Raw genomic sequence first — 16,375 nt, forward strand, 5'->3', positions numbered from 1 at the left:
CTTCCACCTGCAGACTTTGCACTACTCACAGTGCTCCCTGTGCCGCTTGCTGAAAATCTGGTACTCAAAATCTAGGCCTTCAGGTGCCACACATGCTCTTAGACCCCTCTACAAGTGCCTCAGGTTTCTCCTGCCTGCCTCTGAACCAGTCATGTTAAAAATCTCCAGCTTGTATAGACGTCAATCTGGAAACAGCAATGCCAACAGACAGTGGAAAGCCATCCTGCAAGCATGGGCACAAAGCCATGGAACGGAGCCAAGGGTGGCCCCAACGTCAGCAGCACTGGCAGCAGGGATTTGACACGCAGCCCGCTGTCTTCTTGTCCATTATTACTGTTAACAGTTGGAAGTTGTAAAACAGCAGCAGCTTTTCCAATTACTTGGAAATCAAGAGACAGCCCTGCTGCGCCGAGCTGAGCCATGAGGCCAGGAAACGTGGTAGAACGGGGCACTGGGGTGAAAGGAAATGCCCGTTTCTCCTCTCCTGTGCACAAGACATCGGCACAACCCTGATTCCCCCAGGCATGTCTGGGGAAGATCCTTCCCAAGATCCCTGTTGTTCACATGCTCCAGCTCCCACCAAAGCAGCTGTGTTTCAGCCCAGCTGGAAATGTCTGTGCTTCTCCCATGTTTAAGGGCCAGGACCTGAAGAGGGGCCTGAAAACATGCAGTATCAAATGCCGACCTCCAGAAAACTCAGTCTTATAATAATATCACCATACAAGAGATCACACCCACCTTGTCTAATGGAAAATTCAGGGGCTGACATCTGCAATTAATCCATAGGATAATAGGATAGATGTACTGTGGGAAGCAGCATGGAGGGTAGTGTCCTGTCTTCCTCTGCCTCTTGGACATGAATGTACTTTGAACATCAGAGACACCACTAGTGAATCACAGCCTGATTAATCCTCCTGGCCCAAGAAGACCTTGGTGTCTAGATTGTGCCCTCCAGCACTACAGTCTTGGGTATGGACATCCATCCACCAGCAGCTTCACTGAGCCCAGCAGCTCATGCCAGAGACCACCCAACAGCTAGATGCTCAGAGGGCAGTTCAAGCTGAGTGCCTACAACCATCAGCCTCAACCTCATCAGCATGCTCCCAGCAAAGGGTATTTCAAAGAGCAGAGCCACTGACTACTTCCACTTAAGTGGAAGCACATAATCCCCAAAGCCCATCCTGCCCTGCTGACCACCCCTCTTTCTTATGTACTTCTATCAGAAACTGAGGACAGACAATTCTTGACATCCACCTATGTTTAATAAAAGTCAGTGGTACAAAGCACCGGCTGGTTTGTCTTACATAGTGCAATGTCTACCTGTGCAGTCAGATGTCTGAAAGACTGCTCCACTGATATATTCATTTGATAAGTCAGTCTTAACTTGATCACATTATGCACTTCCACAGGCATCTATAAATTAACCTGTTTCTCCCCAGTGAAATGTGTCTGCATAAGCAAACATCCCTCCACCTTTATCACTTGGCCTCTCAGCCATTCTCCTCTGGTGTTACACCCTGGATAACAGGGTCTTTTGCAAAAGGAATTGTTGCATTCAGCTTTCTAGTTTATTATCACCTATACAAAAGCCCCAGGAAAACAGCATTACTGATACAGCACTATGTTTTGGAAAGTATAAAAAAAGAAAAAAGAAAAAAAAAGGCCTGTGTAAAAGATGCTGAAGTGGCATCTTCCTTCTTACCTGGTCTTGAAACATTGATCCACCAAAGGCCCAGACAGCAGCAAAGACAAAGTAAAGTTCATAAAGTTCCTTGGGACAGTCAGGAGGTGTGTTCTCCTCTGTCAGGAGGCATTCAAGGAGGTAGCACAACATCTGAACCATACTCTGCTCAGGAATGGGAATAATCTTCTTAAATCTAAGGGACAGAAATTGAAAGCACGGGAAATATAATTGGGTACAGCAACACAGCCACTCACAACCCAGGAAGGCAAGCCTAGAAATGCTTTTTCAGAATATTAGCATTTTACTTGTCAGCAGTGCGTGTCTTATTCCCTGGTACAGCAATAAAGACCCATTCTCTCCTTCGGACCTGCTGGCACCGGCACATATACAAGTAATAACAGTAATCAGAAGTTTCAAGCATTTTAAAACTTTGATCCTCTTGAAAGAAGTAAAATGGAAGACTTGCTAAAGGCAATGATTTCCTGTGAACACGATGAGTTCAAAAGCGGTCAAATAGAGGAGTAATAAAATAAAACCTTTCATCTTGCCATTTTACATTCATTTAAGCTACACTTACGGAATTCCAAACTAATATTGTAGCAGCACTGAAGTCCTCCATAAAGTAATTATAGCTATTTGAAAGGTCGATTCTACAATTTCTGAATTAAGCAAGCTACCAAAATACTCAGCTCAGGGCTGCCTGCAGCTAATCCCGTGGATTTCACAGTCTGACACAACGTTCAGTAAATAGAGTGGGAAATGTCCAATGGACTTTGCTGCCAACAGCTATAACCAGCTTGGTCACCCAGGGAGCAGCTCCCTAGTAAGATGCTTAACTCCTACTTCCAAAGACCACTGCTTTCACTAATGCAGCCCCTTCGGACACATCCCCATTGTGGTTGACAACTCTCATGCTCAATTGTACACTGATTTTTTTATTTTTTTTTTTTTAAATGAAGGTGCAACTATGGGAAGCAAGCAGAGGATAGGAGAAGCTCCCTTACTCAAGTTTGCTGGGACTCTACTTTGGCCAGTCCTCACCACAGTATGAGTAAGAGAGCTGTCTCCCATGATGATAAGCAAGAACCACATGACTTCTCTGTGGGCATTGCTTTGAAGATAACTCAAGCCAAGGAGCACCAGGGCCCTTCCAAATACCCAATTTCTTCATGTTCATTGGATTGGTATCCATCCATGAAACATGCCCACGCTGGATGCCAACACAGACTGACTTAATTTTGTTCAAATGCATCAGGAAAGAAATTCAAGAGAGAACTGCCTGTAGAGCAATCCCACCCTCTCCTACAAACACCAACTTCCTTCTCATCACCAAGGGGCAGAAAAAGAAGTGGGGAGAGGATGAAAGAGGATCTGTTCTCTCCACCTTCCACGCTGCATACAGAAAACTTCCCTTCAGAAGCAGTCTGAAATCTGCTCTACTGAAAAATAACTTGTGGAGTGACACATCAGGAGACTGAAAAGACTTTCTCTTTAGGATCTCCTGGATTTACTTTCGAAGAGATACAGAACTGGTACAAGAAGTACAGGAACAATCAAATCAAAATCCAGTGAAAACCAGATCTGACCAACACAGGATAAGCAGGAGTGTCAGCTCCCCCACCTCTCCCTGTTGTTTCTCTGAGCTTAAGCCAATGATGCTCAGGACTCTCAGGGGCGAGGAGGAAACCAGCCAGCCGTGCCACATGCAGCACAACCCCAGCAAAGCACAGCTGGTCTGGAAAGCGGCGAGTGTCCCCCTGCCCTTGCCAGCAGAGATACAGTCACTCTTCAGATGGTACCTTGTTCTGAGGGTGTCCAGGCAAATCGGCAGGTACTTATCAAACAAAATGGTCAGGTTGGCTCTTTCGGACTGGATCTCTCGCCTGTCAATCCAGCTGCTCACCGGGGGATTCCAGCCCAGATCTGATGGGTTGATATACAGGATTCCTTTAGGCCCAGGATAAGAAAGAACATATAGTAAGGACGCAGCAGAGACTATTCCTTTTCTCCAGCAGAATTTCTCAGCTACTTTCACACAGCTAAAACCCTGTGAAATACACCTGGGTGCCCCATTGCCCACCCCCTCCTCCTGCCCCATTGTAGAGTAGAAACTTTAACAGTGAAGAGACTTAACTCAGGCAAACAGGACACATTTCATGACCCTGCCCCAAATTCAGAACACAAGTCATGTTATTGCTCTGGGCCCCATTTCCCCATGCGTAAAAGTAGGAGACACCTTCATTCACTCCTCCCATACTTCATGCACTCCTCCAGGAGATCAGAAGCTCTTTGGGATAGGGACTGTCCCTCTCCTCATCAAGTCCATACAGGGTTTTGCACAACAGGAGCAGTCTCTCGGTGATGCTGAAGCCACAATCACCCATCAACAGTCAGAGAGCTCTGGGTAAATCTCCAAGATGATGACAGGTCCCCATATGGATCTGGGGTCAGAATCCTCAGTTTGTCCATGTGCTTCAGGAACCTACCCTAAGCCATCCACCAAAGGCAGCTGTGATCCCAGGTTAGGAACTTTCAAGAGGGACCAAGTTGGCCAACAAAAGACTGGTTAATGGCACTAGATCCTACCTGGTCCATGCAAAATCCCAGTGTGAAGCTCAGGTCAGGACTCACCCGCTCTGGACACAGTCGCTGGGGTGGCCGTCCGCAGGTGGCTGATCTCAAAGACCAGCCGCATCGTTGGGTTCAGAGGGATTCTCTCATTGCTTGCCAGGGTCAGGACCTGTATGTGGCAGACAGACAGACAAAGGCCTCCCCCAGGAATAGGAATGAAAAGCATTCAGCACTTTGCACTAAAAAGCTTGGCTGCTGTGTCGTGGTTTACCCCCAGCCAGCAACTAAGCACCACGCAGCCGCTCACTCACTCCCCCCCATCTAGTGGGATGGGGGAGAAAATCAGGAAAAGAAGTAAAACTCCTGGGTTGAGATAAGAACGATTTAATAGAACAGAAAAGAAGAAACTAATAATGATAATGATAACACTAATAAAATGACAACAGTAGTAATAAAAGGATTGAAATGTACAAATGATGCGCAGGGCAATTGCTCACCACCCGCCGACGGACACCCAGCCAGTCCCCGAGCGGCGAATCCCTGCCCCCCACTTCCCAGTTCCTAAACTAGATGGGACGTCACATGGTATGGAATACACTGTTGGCCAGTTTGGGTCAGGTGCCCTGGCTGGGCATGAGAAGCTGAAAAATCCTTGACTATAGTCTAAACACTACTGAGCAACAACTGAAAACATCAGTGTTATCAACATTCTTCACATACTGAACTCAAAACATAGCACTGTACCAGCTACTAGGAAGACAGTTAACTACATCCCAGCTGAAACCAGGACATGCTGTCAGCCCAGTTCCTCGAGGCAAAGCAGCTGATTTCTAAAAGGTAGTAGAATGATCCTTCTCTCTTCCACAACCCAGAATCAACAGCAGTCCCTTAGGGTGGGGAAAAAAGGTGTAGGATTATGACCCCACTCTATTTTTAAAGAGCCTGAAGTTACGATCAGGGCATTTGTGGTTACTCATGAGCCTGACTCTCCAGGAAAGGGAAACTCCAGTGAAAACATGCTTTGAGCTATTTCTCCCATGCATCATTTTCTTTATGCAATATTGTTTGGTATATCTCAAGAAACACAACTGCATTATTCTAGAAGGTGTTATTTCAGCATCTGCACTTCTCCTAGGCTGAATATCAACACGCAGTCAAGGAATACCTGCTTCTTTAACTTATATTCATTACCTTATTATCATCCATCACAGTATTAAGAGATTCAATCCACATTGGATCAATATCTCCATCTAGTACCATCCACTTGGGACCATCATGTGTGATGTTGGCCAGCTCTCGCATTATTGATGAAAACAGTCCTGGGAGGGTGACAGGAATATATTGATGAACACTGAAGTTGCCACCTGCTCTAACAGTTTTCTCTAGTAACTTACTAAAAATTATCCCAATTAATGCTTTCCTCTTAAGCATTCAAAACTCTATGCATCTGTACATAAATATAACACTATATGGGTCTAGTCTGCTTTGAAGAAAAAAGACATTATCAGTTACCACCACTGAAGAGGACTGCAGACCTACACACGAGCTTCCTTCCCACCGAGAATCATAAGGGATAAGAAAAGTGAAGAGCAGATACTCAGAGGCAAAAGAAGGTATGAATTACACAATGCAGAGAAAACCATCTGAATATGCCTTGAAAATTCTTATGAATGTTTTTTTGTGGCTCGAAGTATATCAGGGAAATCAAGATGCATTAAATGCTGGGTCATGGCTTTAGTGAGATTGAGGGGAGAACAAGTACAGAATGACATTGAATGACAGAACAAAATGTCAGTAAAATCAAGGAGACAGAGAGGATACAGTGTCTCAAGGGGAGTAAATAATGAATGTTAAGAAGAGCAAGAAGGCTGGGAATAGAGCAGCAGTACTGCAGAGCAAATGAAAACTCCACAAAACTATCGCTCTCCTCTACATGTGAAAATACCTAGGGAGACACTGGTCTTCATGAAAAAACATCAGGCAAACACTAAAAAAAAGCCTCTCTTCTGGTGAATTGTGACAAGCACACTTTTTTTTCTCCAGGACAAGCTATTGCTTTGTGATTCAGGTCAGGAACAGCTAGTGGCATTATATGACTGAAGAAAAAGCTTGTGCACAACAATGCAGGACAGCTCGCCTGAAACAGGTATCCGATTCTGAGATCAGGTCAAAAAAACCCCAATTCACTGGCTGTGCCTCGGATCAGTTCCTCACATGTTGGACACATGCCTTGGAAACTGCTCCAACATCATTAGTATCAGAAATAGCTACTGTCTCTGAGCATCAATGCTTCCCTCATATACACCATGACAGTGGTAGAGAGAAAAGTGCCTCTCTCCTAACTTTGTGCATCCACACCACAGAGTGGTCTTGGGATTTAAAAGAAGAGTTTGTTTCTACAAAGGACACTTTTAGGATTCCCTTCTGGGGCCTTTTACCACCTAACATGTATAACCTTTTCAACTCCTGATAATGAAAGGAGTGACAGGATGAAAACGGGAAGAGGAAAAGAAGGGGCTTATCCATAAGGGAACACATCATCTCTTGTTAGGCTGTGGTGAAGACTGCCTTGCTGGTCTTTGACAACAAGAAACAAAATTTCCAGCAATGGTTAATGCAGAAAACATTTGCCTTGAAACCTCAGGGAGGAGTCCTGTAAGTTCCCTTGAAATATTACAGGCTAGAAACCGCTGGACAGCCACCTGTAAAATGTCCCTCCTGCTGTTCAGTGCCACCCACAGTCCTTGATCTGCAGTCACTGCTGCAGCCAGTCTGCAGAGTTCAGGCTGTATCCCACACTTCCCTCTGTCACTTTGATTTAGGGTCTGTAATTACAATTAAAAAGAAATTAACCCTGGCACTGGAGCAAAGCAGGGGGTCAGGAGGGGTCCGTGGCAGGGGCCAGGGGAAGTGGGTGGCAGCTCATATCCTGGCAGACTTCTGACCAAAGATGATTTATGGCAACATCTTCCCTTACCTCCCCCACACCTCCCAAACCAGCCACACACGTAAATCAAAGCTGCCTTTACGTATTAGTCACAACTGAACATTTTCACTCCAGATTTCTGTAATCTTTCAGCAAGCTTTAAATGCTCATCTTATTTTCCTCAGGAGCAATCAGGATCAACAGACTGGCAAATGCTAGTGTACTACAGAGATGGGGCAGCAATATTAAGTGGAAAAACATCACTTTAAGGCTGCTGCATGTGTGCTACCAGCTATGGAAACCTAGGGATGGCACATTTTGGGGGGCCTCAGTGCACACCATAGGGCAGGAAGGAACTCTCTTCCGTCACCAGTCCAGCTAACCCCAAAAAACTGCCTGCCCCATTTAGGAACTTGTAAGTGTTGGTATTAATGGACATGATAATTATTCTTATGGCAAGAGGATAAAGCAAGTCTATGCTATACTTCCCATTTGAAGATAAAAAAGCTAAAACATCCTGTGTATCCTTTCAACAACAAACTCTCACATGGCTGTGAGCAGCAGACAAGCACCTAGGCTTTTAGACCCACATACAAAGAACCAGTCATCCTGCTGCTGCTCAGGAAGTTCATTAAAAATATCTTTCTTTACAAATTCAGGCATAAAAGGACATTTACCATCCTTCCATTCTCTTGTTGCTGGGTTAATGATGCCAAAAAGTTCATCGTTGGTGACTGCCTTGGGGTTGAGGTCTGTCCAGACAGGACGTCGCTTCATTATCTGGTAAGTCTTGTTCAGGGATCTCATCACCTGAGACTTGCCCGTGCCTGCATTACCCACCACGAAGACAGAGTGCCGGACTGTCAGCAGCTCCTCCAGCTGCACCACCTGAAAAAAAACACTCCTAAATTTTAGACAAAGATGCCAAACTGAAGTTCAGATCTACAAAACAGCTCCCATTGGGCCTCTTCTTTAGAAAGATGTGACCCAGAAACAAATGGATTTGACATTGGTTTTGGTCTACCCACTCTAATCATGATGGGTGAAATCCTCAGCCTGCAGACAAACTTCCAGCACTATTTACATCTGACAGCCATCAGCCAATGAGGCTTTACTCTCCAGGGGCCACACTTTCATGAGCCTACAAGAGTTAGCCCCTTTGTAAACTCAGGAACCAGGCCAGTACTGGCTTTAGGGGCAGGTGCAACTGCATCAGGCCCAGCAGAGCTGACCCGGTCCTCCATCAAGGTCTGCCTGCAAGGGGAATATTGTGCAGAGCCTTCTTTGTAGAAGCAAAGATGGTTGAGAAAACCCAAATGATTTGGTGCTGGTGTAGGTACAACAGAAGATCGCTTGGTCTTACTTTGAGCACAAAGTTGTCCTCAGCCTGCAGCCGGAGGTCCAGCACAGCTTGCCTCACAAATGACTCAAAATTCAGGTCACGCTTCCGAGGCACGTCCAGCGCAGGGAAAAGATCCCCAATCAGCCCCATAAACACTGGCACATCATCGGTCACAATCTTGGGGATGTTAAAGTCACGAAGTGAGCGCATCAGAACCTGATCTTCGGGTCGCTCTGGGTCATCTCGTTTGAGGGAACCGGCAACAACTAGCACTGACTTGATTGCACGCAAGCCCCAGTCATAGTGATCCTGCATGGGGGGAGAGGGGGGGGGAAAGAGGGATGAGTTTATGCTTAGACAGTACACCACCATGCAGGGGTAAGAACCAGCAGCTCTAAACTGCCAGATAAGTCAGCAATAGAAATACATCCAAATCCATTATTTGCATTGTGGCCAGAGACCTCCACCAGCCTAAGTTACCTGATTTCCATTTCAGTAGGTGAGATTCCCATCAGGGACAATATTAGAGAGTCAAATAATTCAGCTGTTCATACCATTATCTGGGCTCTGAGTTGGCAGTAAGACAGCAGTAGGACTTGCACTCTGGAGACCTAAGTAATTTGTTTCACGTAAATCATAAAGCAGCTAAAGTAAGGCCAGCCAGACCCTTGGATCTGCAGGAGATACCAAGGTGAAAGATTTGTTAGTCCATTATGAGGCCCCAAATACCCAAGTTTCTCCATTCTGCCCATCACAAGAATACCAGGGGCCAGTAAGGGCATTGCTGAAAAAGAACCACAAAGAGGCGTGACAGGAACTCTCAAGCCAACAAGCAACTCTTTATCTTTCTGCTCTGTTAAGACCCTCCAGAGCACAGCTGAACAGCTGACTGCTTTGTGTGGGAGGCCACAGCTTCCACCAAGACCTCCAAGACACCGCACAAAGTTTCTGTAACAAGGCATCTCCCACCCAGCCTCATGGTGGCACAGCCAAGATCAGGTTTTACATCTGGAGTCCTGATTTAACTCTTCACTGAACCCAGCTTTGATCTATGCAAGTGATGACAAGGAAAAATCTGATTAATTAGAGCTTTGCACTGGAAGTGACCCTACTTTGTCAACACCTGACACGACAGCGAACTGTTAGGCTGAACTCAGAGAGGGACACACATCATAAACCCCTTGCAGGCAGGACAATCAATAGGAACGAAGAGACCGGAAAGCAAAGGGTCACTCGATACTACCCCAAACATGGTGCCATTTGAGCCCATTGAAAAATCCCTCCCATTAATGCAGCTGGTCAAGTGCTTTTGTCCCTGCAGATCCTCCAGTAAAGCACTTTGAAAATTTCATTGCCCTGATGACCACAAACCACCTCTTCTCCCAGCAGCTAGTGCAAATGCAGTCATTAAATAAAAGCTGTGAAGCTTTAGCCATGAAGTGAGTGGCAGAGTGCCATGTTCCTGCTGATTTTGGAGATCAACAGGCTTCATTGTAACTGGAGCCCCAGAAGCAGGCTCACCTGCTTGGACAGGAGCTCTTTGCAGAGTTGGTACAGGGTAATGAACTTCCTGGCTAACACCCGGGCCTCGATGAATCCCTCAGCCACCAACATAATTTCACAGATCAGCTCAAAGTCTGGCACAACCATCGCACATGGCCTAAAAAGACAAGCAAGAAAAGATTGCAGAACAAGTATTTCTTGACTACAGGTCTTAGGGGCAGTGGATTTGTAGCTTTATCTTCCAGGTCTTCTCCAGTGAGCCAGGTCACACACTGCCTTTCCCATCGCAAGGGACAGAGCTCCTTTGCCCTGACTGTGCATTCCCAGACCCAGGCTTGTTGTGCAAGGCTGAAACTATCCGCAAGACTCCGATGTAAGTGAATTCCCCAAGGAAATGAAGTCAAGCCTGGATATTCCAAAAGACAATTTATGCCAGTCTTATAATACAGGTCACAAACCTTGACCTGCACTCACCTGAAGAGAGCTTTTAAATTCTCAGGTAGCTCAGTTCGCCCTGCATAACCAGGGTTCATGGTGATGAAAATGCCTACTGAGGGAACTAAGTTAATGTCTTCTCCAAGAAAACTGAAGGATTTCTTCTTTTCCCGTATTGCATCCTGCACACTCTTCACCTAGAAACAAAGACAGTGTTATAGTATTGGTGTTCAGTTATGGAAAACACACCAGACAACAGTGCTGCCTTCCTTACGCTTGGCCCCATGATGACTGGGGCTTATCACTGTTTTGTTTTGGGGTTTTTATTGACTATATAAAGCTTTATACGCTGTTTGGAGTAAATCTGTATGGCAATATCAATCTCCCATCATAATCGAAATCTGACAAACCAGAAAAGAGAGCTGAAGAGACTGGGCAGTCAAACTGCAAAGAAGTTGCAAGAATTTGCCCTGTTGCTCTGTAAGACAATGCTCACAATGTTGAGGAAGTGCAGCTCAGGAGAAGGAAATGCCTCCAAAGCTGCCTGCATCTCACCTTGGCTTTTGACATCACCTGTGGGACACTTCTCAGCACATCTCACAGCAAAAACACCACCAAAGGCTAAATCATCACTTTGAACTTCCCAACCTAGCAGGAGGCTAGATACCTGAGATGAGATGCAGGGCTGTCCAGGCATCCACAACACAGCCAATACCCAAATGCAGTCCCAAGAGTCTGACCCAATACAGGCCCCTGATTCCCCCCACCCATCTTCACCTCTCCCCACTGCTCTTCATGACAGCCCAAAACCCTCCTGTGCCTGCTCTGTTCCTTGATTAGGCCCAGAAAAGGAGCAGCATTTCCCAATAAACTTAGCCTCAGCTCAATTGCAAACTGATCGCTTGATATTGCTATGAAAGATTTTGGGACATCAGATGCTTGATTTAAAACCAAAACCACAAGGCAGAAGCTGTAAGACCTCCCCTGACACCTTCACTCACTAATATTGTATTGGCTTTTATATTTGCCTGATTGCAGCTTTGTTCTTCTCATTCCTCACCTTCCGAAGAGAGCAAGTTTATTAAAGCTAGATCACCTTCTTGCAAACAGCACTTCAGCGAAGGATAAATCTCTCTATATTCACTACTCTAACCTTACTGCTGTTTGCCATCTTAAAGTTAAGCAATTAATCGAATTTTTCTCTGTAAGGAACCATATCGACATTAGCTGCATGACTAAGACAGCCAATTAAACATCGCCATGGTTACACTCTTAATAGCAGCCAGGAGACATGATGATGGAATGACAGCCGTGCTGCTTTCTTCAGATGCTGCGCTCCAGCCAGGAGCGAGGGAATCATTAGCAGTTGAGTCATATCTGGGCTTCTTTTGTTCAGCTTCCCTTTTTATTTTAAGATCCTCAAAGACTTTTTTTCAATGACAACTTTAAACTAGAACCTGACAGAAGAGAAATTGAGAGGGAACGATACATAAACTCCTGTACCCGCCTGGGGCTTCTTTGGGACATCACATAAAGTACCAATTATGAGTGAGAGAGAGATGAGAAGAGTGAGGAGTTCATGGAGGGGTTCAGGAACAATGTCTTTGACTGAAACATTTACAAAAGTGTAGAAACTTCTGGGTTCTACATCTTTTGTTCTGCAATACCAAGCCCAAAAGGGGGTCTAGGGAGAATTCAGCACCTCAGTCAGACACTGGGATCCTAAAACCTGCACTCAGCTGACACTTGGGTCCAGAAGAACTTAGATACTTTGGCACCTCAGTTTTCAGCACTGAAGTCCCCCAAGGCTCAAAACTTTCAGTTCTGCCCATGCCAGAGTTGTCTCAGTCTGGACAGTGCAGTTGAGCACCCCCCCTCCACTCAAACTCCCCTGCTAGCTGGATTTACCTGGCATTTTCAGAGGATACCAATGAGATTTAGGATCTGGACAACATCCAGACACAGCTGTCCTTCAAAGCAAGGGCCAGAAGCGGTAGCAGAGCCTGCTCTCATCCTGCTGCCCTGTGGTTACACGTGGGCTGCCCAAGATTTCATCCCCTGCCAGAAGGGATTCACACCCGCAGGACTTACCCTGGGTGCCCCCTCAACCACCCACTGGGCAGGCATGAGCAGGGTACGGAGCCCCTCTCCTCCTGCAATCCTTTCCCCTGTGTAAAATATTTCCAGATTTCCTCATGAGCCAGTAAGAGGAAGGGAAGGAGAAGGAAAATTATATATAGGAGGAGGCAGATTATATATAAGCACAAGAGAACAGGACTCTCTAGCCTGATGGGGAGGGCAGTCTCCTTTCCAGCCTTTCTCCAAGGGCTGCCGCTGTGCTTCATATGGGACTCACCAATAAAATGCACTGAACGGTTGAACTATGGAGGAGATGAGAAATCATTCTACAGGGAAAACACCTACGCACAGCTGGGCACAGCTCAAATGGCTCTCTCCTAGGTTCAATCCCAGGCTGTCGGGGTAACCTAGGCAAGCATGTAAGCAAGGGATGCAGATCTGCTGCAGGTTCCAGTTATCAAGTGTCACCCAGCTGACACCAGCTTTCAGGAACACTGTGCTGCACCCACAGGGCTGCACACATTCCTCCTAGGAATTATACCACTCGGCCGGGAATACCCTCCAAAGCCATTTCACAGAGCTCTCTTTATAGACACTGGAATTAAATCTACAGCCACATGAAAAGAGAAGGAAGAAAAGAAGACTGCACAGTCTTGGTGACAGGTAAGCGTTAAGAAAATTAATTCTGAATGTTTTCCTATTTGTTGAATATGACACACAACCTGTGCCTCACTGGAGGCAATAAGCAACCCCCAACAGTCCAGCAAGCCATGGATCTGCCCCAGACACCACCCTTCCCCTCCATGAAAATTTTTCCCTACATAGCAAGCTGAGTAGCCATAATTCAGGGCAGCTCTCCTCCCTAAAATGATATGCTGCAATTATCTCACACCATATTAATGACATGAGTGTCTTCCTCAGGAGGAACAGGTACAGAGCCACAGTGTACACTGATCTGGGAAAAGATGCTGTAAAGAATTGCCTCAAGAGAAATGTTGTAACTGGGCAAAGGAAAGAAGTGACAAAAACGTTTGCAGCACATTACTGCTACATATTGTCAGTGCTGTGATATTCGTGTGATTAATCTTGGGATATAATCCCTCACCTGCCTACACAGGGAACTGAAACCAGAAACATGTACTTTCCCTATTTATCCTTCCTCTAAAGGCTGCAGCATGGCTCTGCCTTGTTTGTATTTATTTACGCGTGTTACTCCACTTACCTGTACAGCAACCACAGAAAGGACCTCAACTGAGATCCTGTTAAATTCATCAAAACAGCCCCAGGCTCCTGTCTGGGCAAGGCCTTTGTAAATATTCCCACAAGACTGGAAAAAAAAAAATTACAAGAGTGAAATCACAAATGGAATCAACTCCAGCAAAAAATGGATTTTATTTCCCAGCCTGTTTATTTATAGCAATTTACAGTCTATTGTGGGTATTTAGAAAAGTGCATGGAAACAGCAGGCACAACTCAATTATAATATTTATAGCTCTGCACAGTTTGCCACTTGATTTGCTAATTGCACTTTCTCGATATATCTGTGCATTAGTTTCATTTAAAGGTCACCTGTGCTGAATTACTGACAGCCCCACTTCCTGGGAGAGCCCATAAGCTGAATAAAATACGATCTGAGGCTACCAAAATCACTGTACTGTGCCAGACCAGCAGAGAGCAAGACTCAGCCTAACAATTCAGCGTTCTGCAGTGCCTGAAGGCTCAGCACATTTTGGCCTTATTCTGGGAGAGGATCCTCAGAAAACTGGGACAGGTCCCTTCCCATGCCAGGGCCTGTCAGCCTGCGAGCACGCCAAGAAGAAATGACCAGGGTCAAAGTATCAGCACAGCCTTGGTCTCAACTGAACAGGCCAAAAGTTTTGAAGCATTTTACACGGAATCTAACTCCAGAATGGAAGGGAAAGGCGTAACAAGGCAGAGAGCACAGTTCAAGCCTCTGCCTCCTGAAGAACCTTGTGCAAGTCTTAGAGAAGAAAAGGGAGGAGGAGAAAAAGGTGCTTAGCATAAAGGAACGTAGCAAGGATTTGAGGAGAGGTGATGGATCAAAGCGATCTCAGCTGGTTACTCTCATCCTTCAGGTTTCATTGGGCCCCATGCATCCCCAGCCCCACACGACAGCACTGCAGCCGAGGTGGGAGTAGTACCTTGTAGTCCATCTGCTCGGAGCAGTTAAACACATACACCATGATGCCCAGGGCTCGCCCCAAATCTTTTGTAGTCTCCGTCTTGCCAGTGCCTGCAGGGCCCGCAGGTGCTCCGCTCATGGTTAGGTGCAGCGACTGGGTCAGGGTGATGTAACATCTTTTGCAGTGAAGGATGAAGAAAAAAGGAAAGATACTAAGACTTGGTTCAACAGGTCACTGTTTGGCTGCAGAAAAATGGCACTAGGGCAATGCACTCAGGAGACCCTATCTTCTGAAAAGCTGTACATGAGCAGGGTGCATATCTAAGCTAAAGTCCTCTTGGGCATTAATTACCACTTCTGCCCAGCTGTGTTTTCTCCAAGAGATACTTGTCTTCCACCGGGCTCTGCTCAACCTCTTCACATCCATGTTGTACTTTCTTTGGATCCTCATACCACTCATTGATATTGGATATGTCCCAGATAGTACGAGAAAAGGTCTACTTTTCTGAAAGACCTTCCTCTTGCTTCCCAGTGCTCCTCCCAGTGCCCAGCCCAAAGGATCCCATTCCCCATTAACTGACAGAAATCTGCTCAGATGGCCTATGAATGATCCCACTCAATGCTGCAGCAAGCCCCAAAGCTTCTCCATCATGCTGATGATGGACACCAGGGAGGTGTCCACATGCGGGTGTCTATACTCCCTGTATAAGCCACAGAGCTGTAGTCAATATGGCCAACAAAACCTGATAATGCATGGGGCCTTGGCTCAGCTGACTAACACAGGTTACTAGAGCCAACTGAGATCCTCCTGGTTACTGAAATGTCACATAGATTGAAAAGATATGACAAGGGGTCCACAGGAGACTTGCACGCTTCTGGACTGGCAGTTGGAAGCCAGGTGGGACAATGCAGAGCATCTCAAGTCACCCTAGGTGTCCCCATTGAGACAACTGAATGAAGTGGTAGATGTCTACTTTAAGATAGGATGAAAGCTTTCTACACTCACCAACTCTTTGGGGTGTGGATATCTTGCGCACAGGCAGACACCCACAAGTGAGTGTCTTAATCAGTGAGCTGAATCTCACCCCGGGATCTCAGGCACAGATACCCCAGAGGGTAACACCATCAAATCACAAACCAGGTGAGAGAGCTCTGTCACTGGACTGCTGGGACACAGAGGAAGAACAAGAGGGATGTGGGTGTCCAAACTAAATCCATCTTTGGTTGGCAGCTGTTTCTCTAATTGCATGGCAAAGCCCAGCTATGATGATGTTTCCCGGGGACTTACCTGTCGGTCAGTGGAGTGATCACAAGCCGAGGGGTATTGCCAAGGTATTCATAGGAGTACAGAAACTGGGCATCACAGATGTTGGCAAAGCAGTGCCGTTCCTCATCCGACCATCTGTGCCGGAGCTGTGACAGCCAAATGAACGCCTGGGCGTTGTCTACCTGCAACGCACCCACAAGCACCATCACGGGAAGGCCAGGGATGCCAGGCACACACAGCTCAGGTGACAAAATGGTGACTGCAGTGAAGTTTTCATTGGGCATGGACTGGTCCTCACTGCAAAGGCAGGTGTGGTGAGGAAGGTCACCTCCCTATAACGTGGTGAGAAATGTCACCTCCCCACCTCCCATCAGTAGAAGGTAGGAACCAAATTAGTAACCACATTGGTCGGAGAGGAAAAACTG

The 16,375-nt window shown here is 46.2% G+C and overlaps 1 protein-coding gene across 1 annotated transcript in view; it reads right to left on the reverse strand.

Annotated features, from left to right (window-relative positions):
* The window catches only part of DNAH9 (dynein, axonemal, heavy chain 9), a 206,883-nt gene that overhangs the window by 147,877 nt on the left and 42,631 nt on the right, over window positions 1-16,375 (reverse strand). The window contains exons 26-36 of the mRNA XM_010579502.1: window positions 15,972-16,132; window positions 14,703-14,859; window positions 13,763-13,867; window positions 10,501-10,658; window positions 10,045-10,183; window positions 8,545-8,832; window positions 7,859-8,069; window positions 5,447-5,574; window positions 4,316-4,424; window positions 3,484-3,631; window positions 1,703-1,877 (exon numbers count right to left, since the gene is read on the reverse strand). Of these exons, the coding sequence (XP_010577804.1) occupies window positions 1,703-1,877; window positions 3,484-3,631; window positions 4,316-4,424; window positions 5,447-5,574; window positions 7,859-8,069; window positions 8,545-8,832; window positions 10,045-10,183; window positions 10,501-10,658; window positions 13,763-13,867; window positions 14,703-14,859; window positions 15,972-16,132 (1,779 nt within the window). The remainder of the gene's footprint in view (window positions 1-1,702; window positions 1,878-3,483; window positions 3,632-4,315; window positions 4,425-5,446; window positions 5,575-7,858; window positions 8,070-8,544; window positions 8,833-10,044; window positions 10,184-10,500; window positions 10,659-13,762; window positions 13,868-14,702; window positions 14,860-15,971; window positions 16,133-16,375) is intronic.

Source organism: Haliaeetus leucocephalus, unplaced genomic scaffold (genome assembly GCF_000737465.1).
Source record: "Haliaeetus leucocephalus isolate CR32 unplaced genomic scaffold, Haliaeetus_leucocephalus-4.0 Scaffold657, whole genome shotgun sequence".
Classification (NCBI taxonomy): domain Eukaryota; kingdom Metazoa; phylum Chordata; class Aves; order Accipitriformes; family Accipitridae; genus Haliaeetus; species Haliaeetus leucocephalus.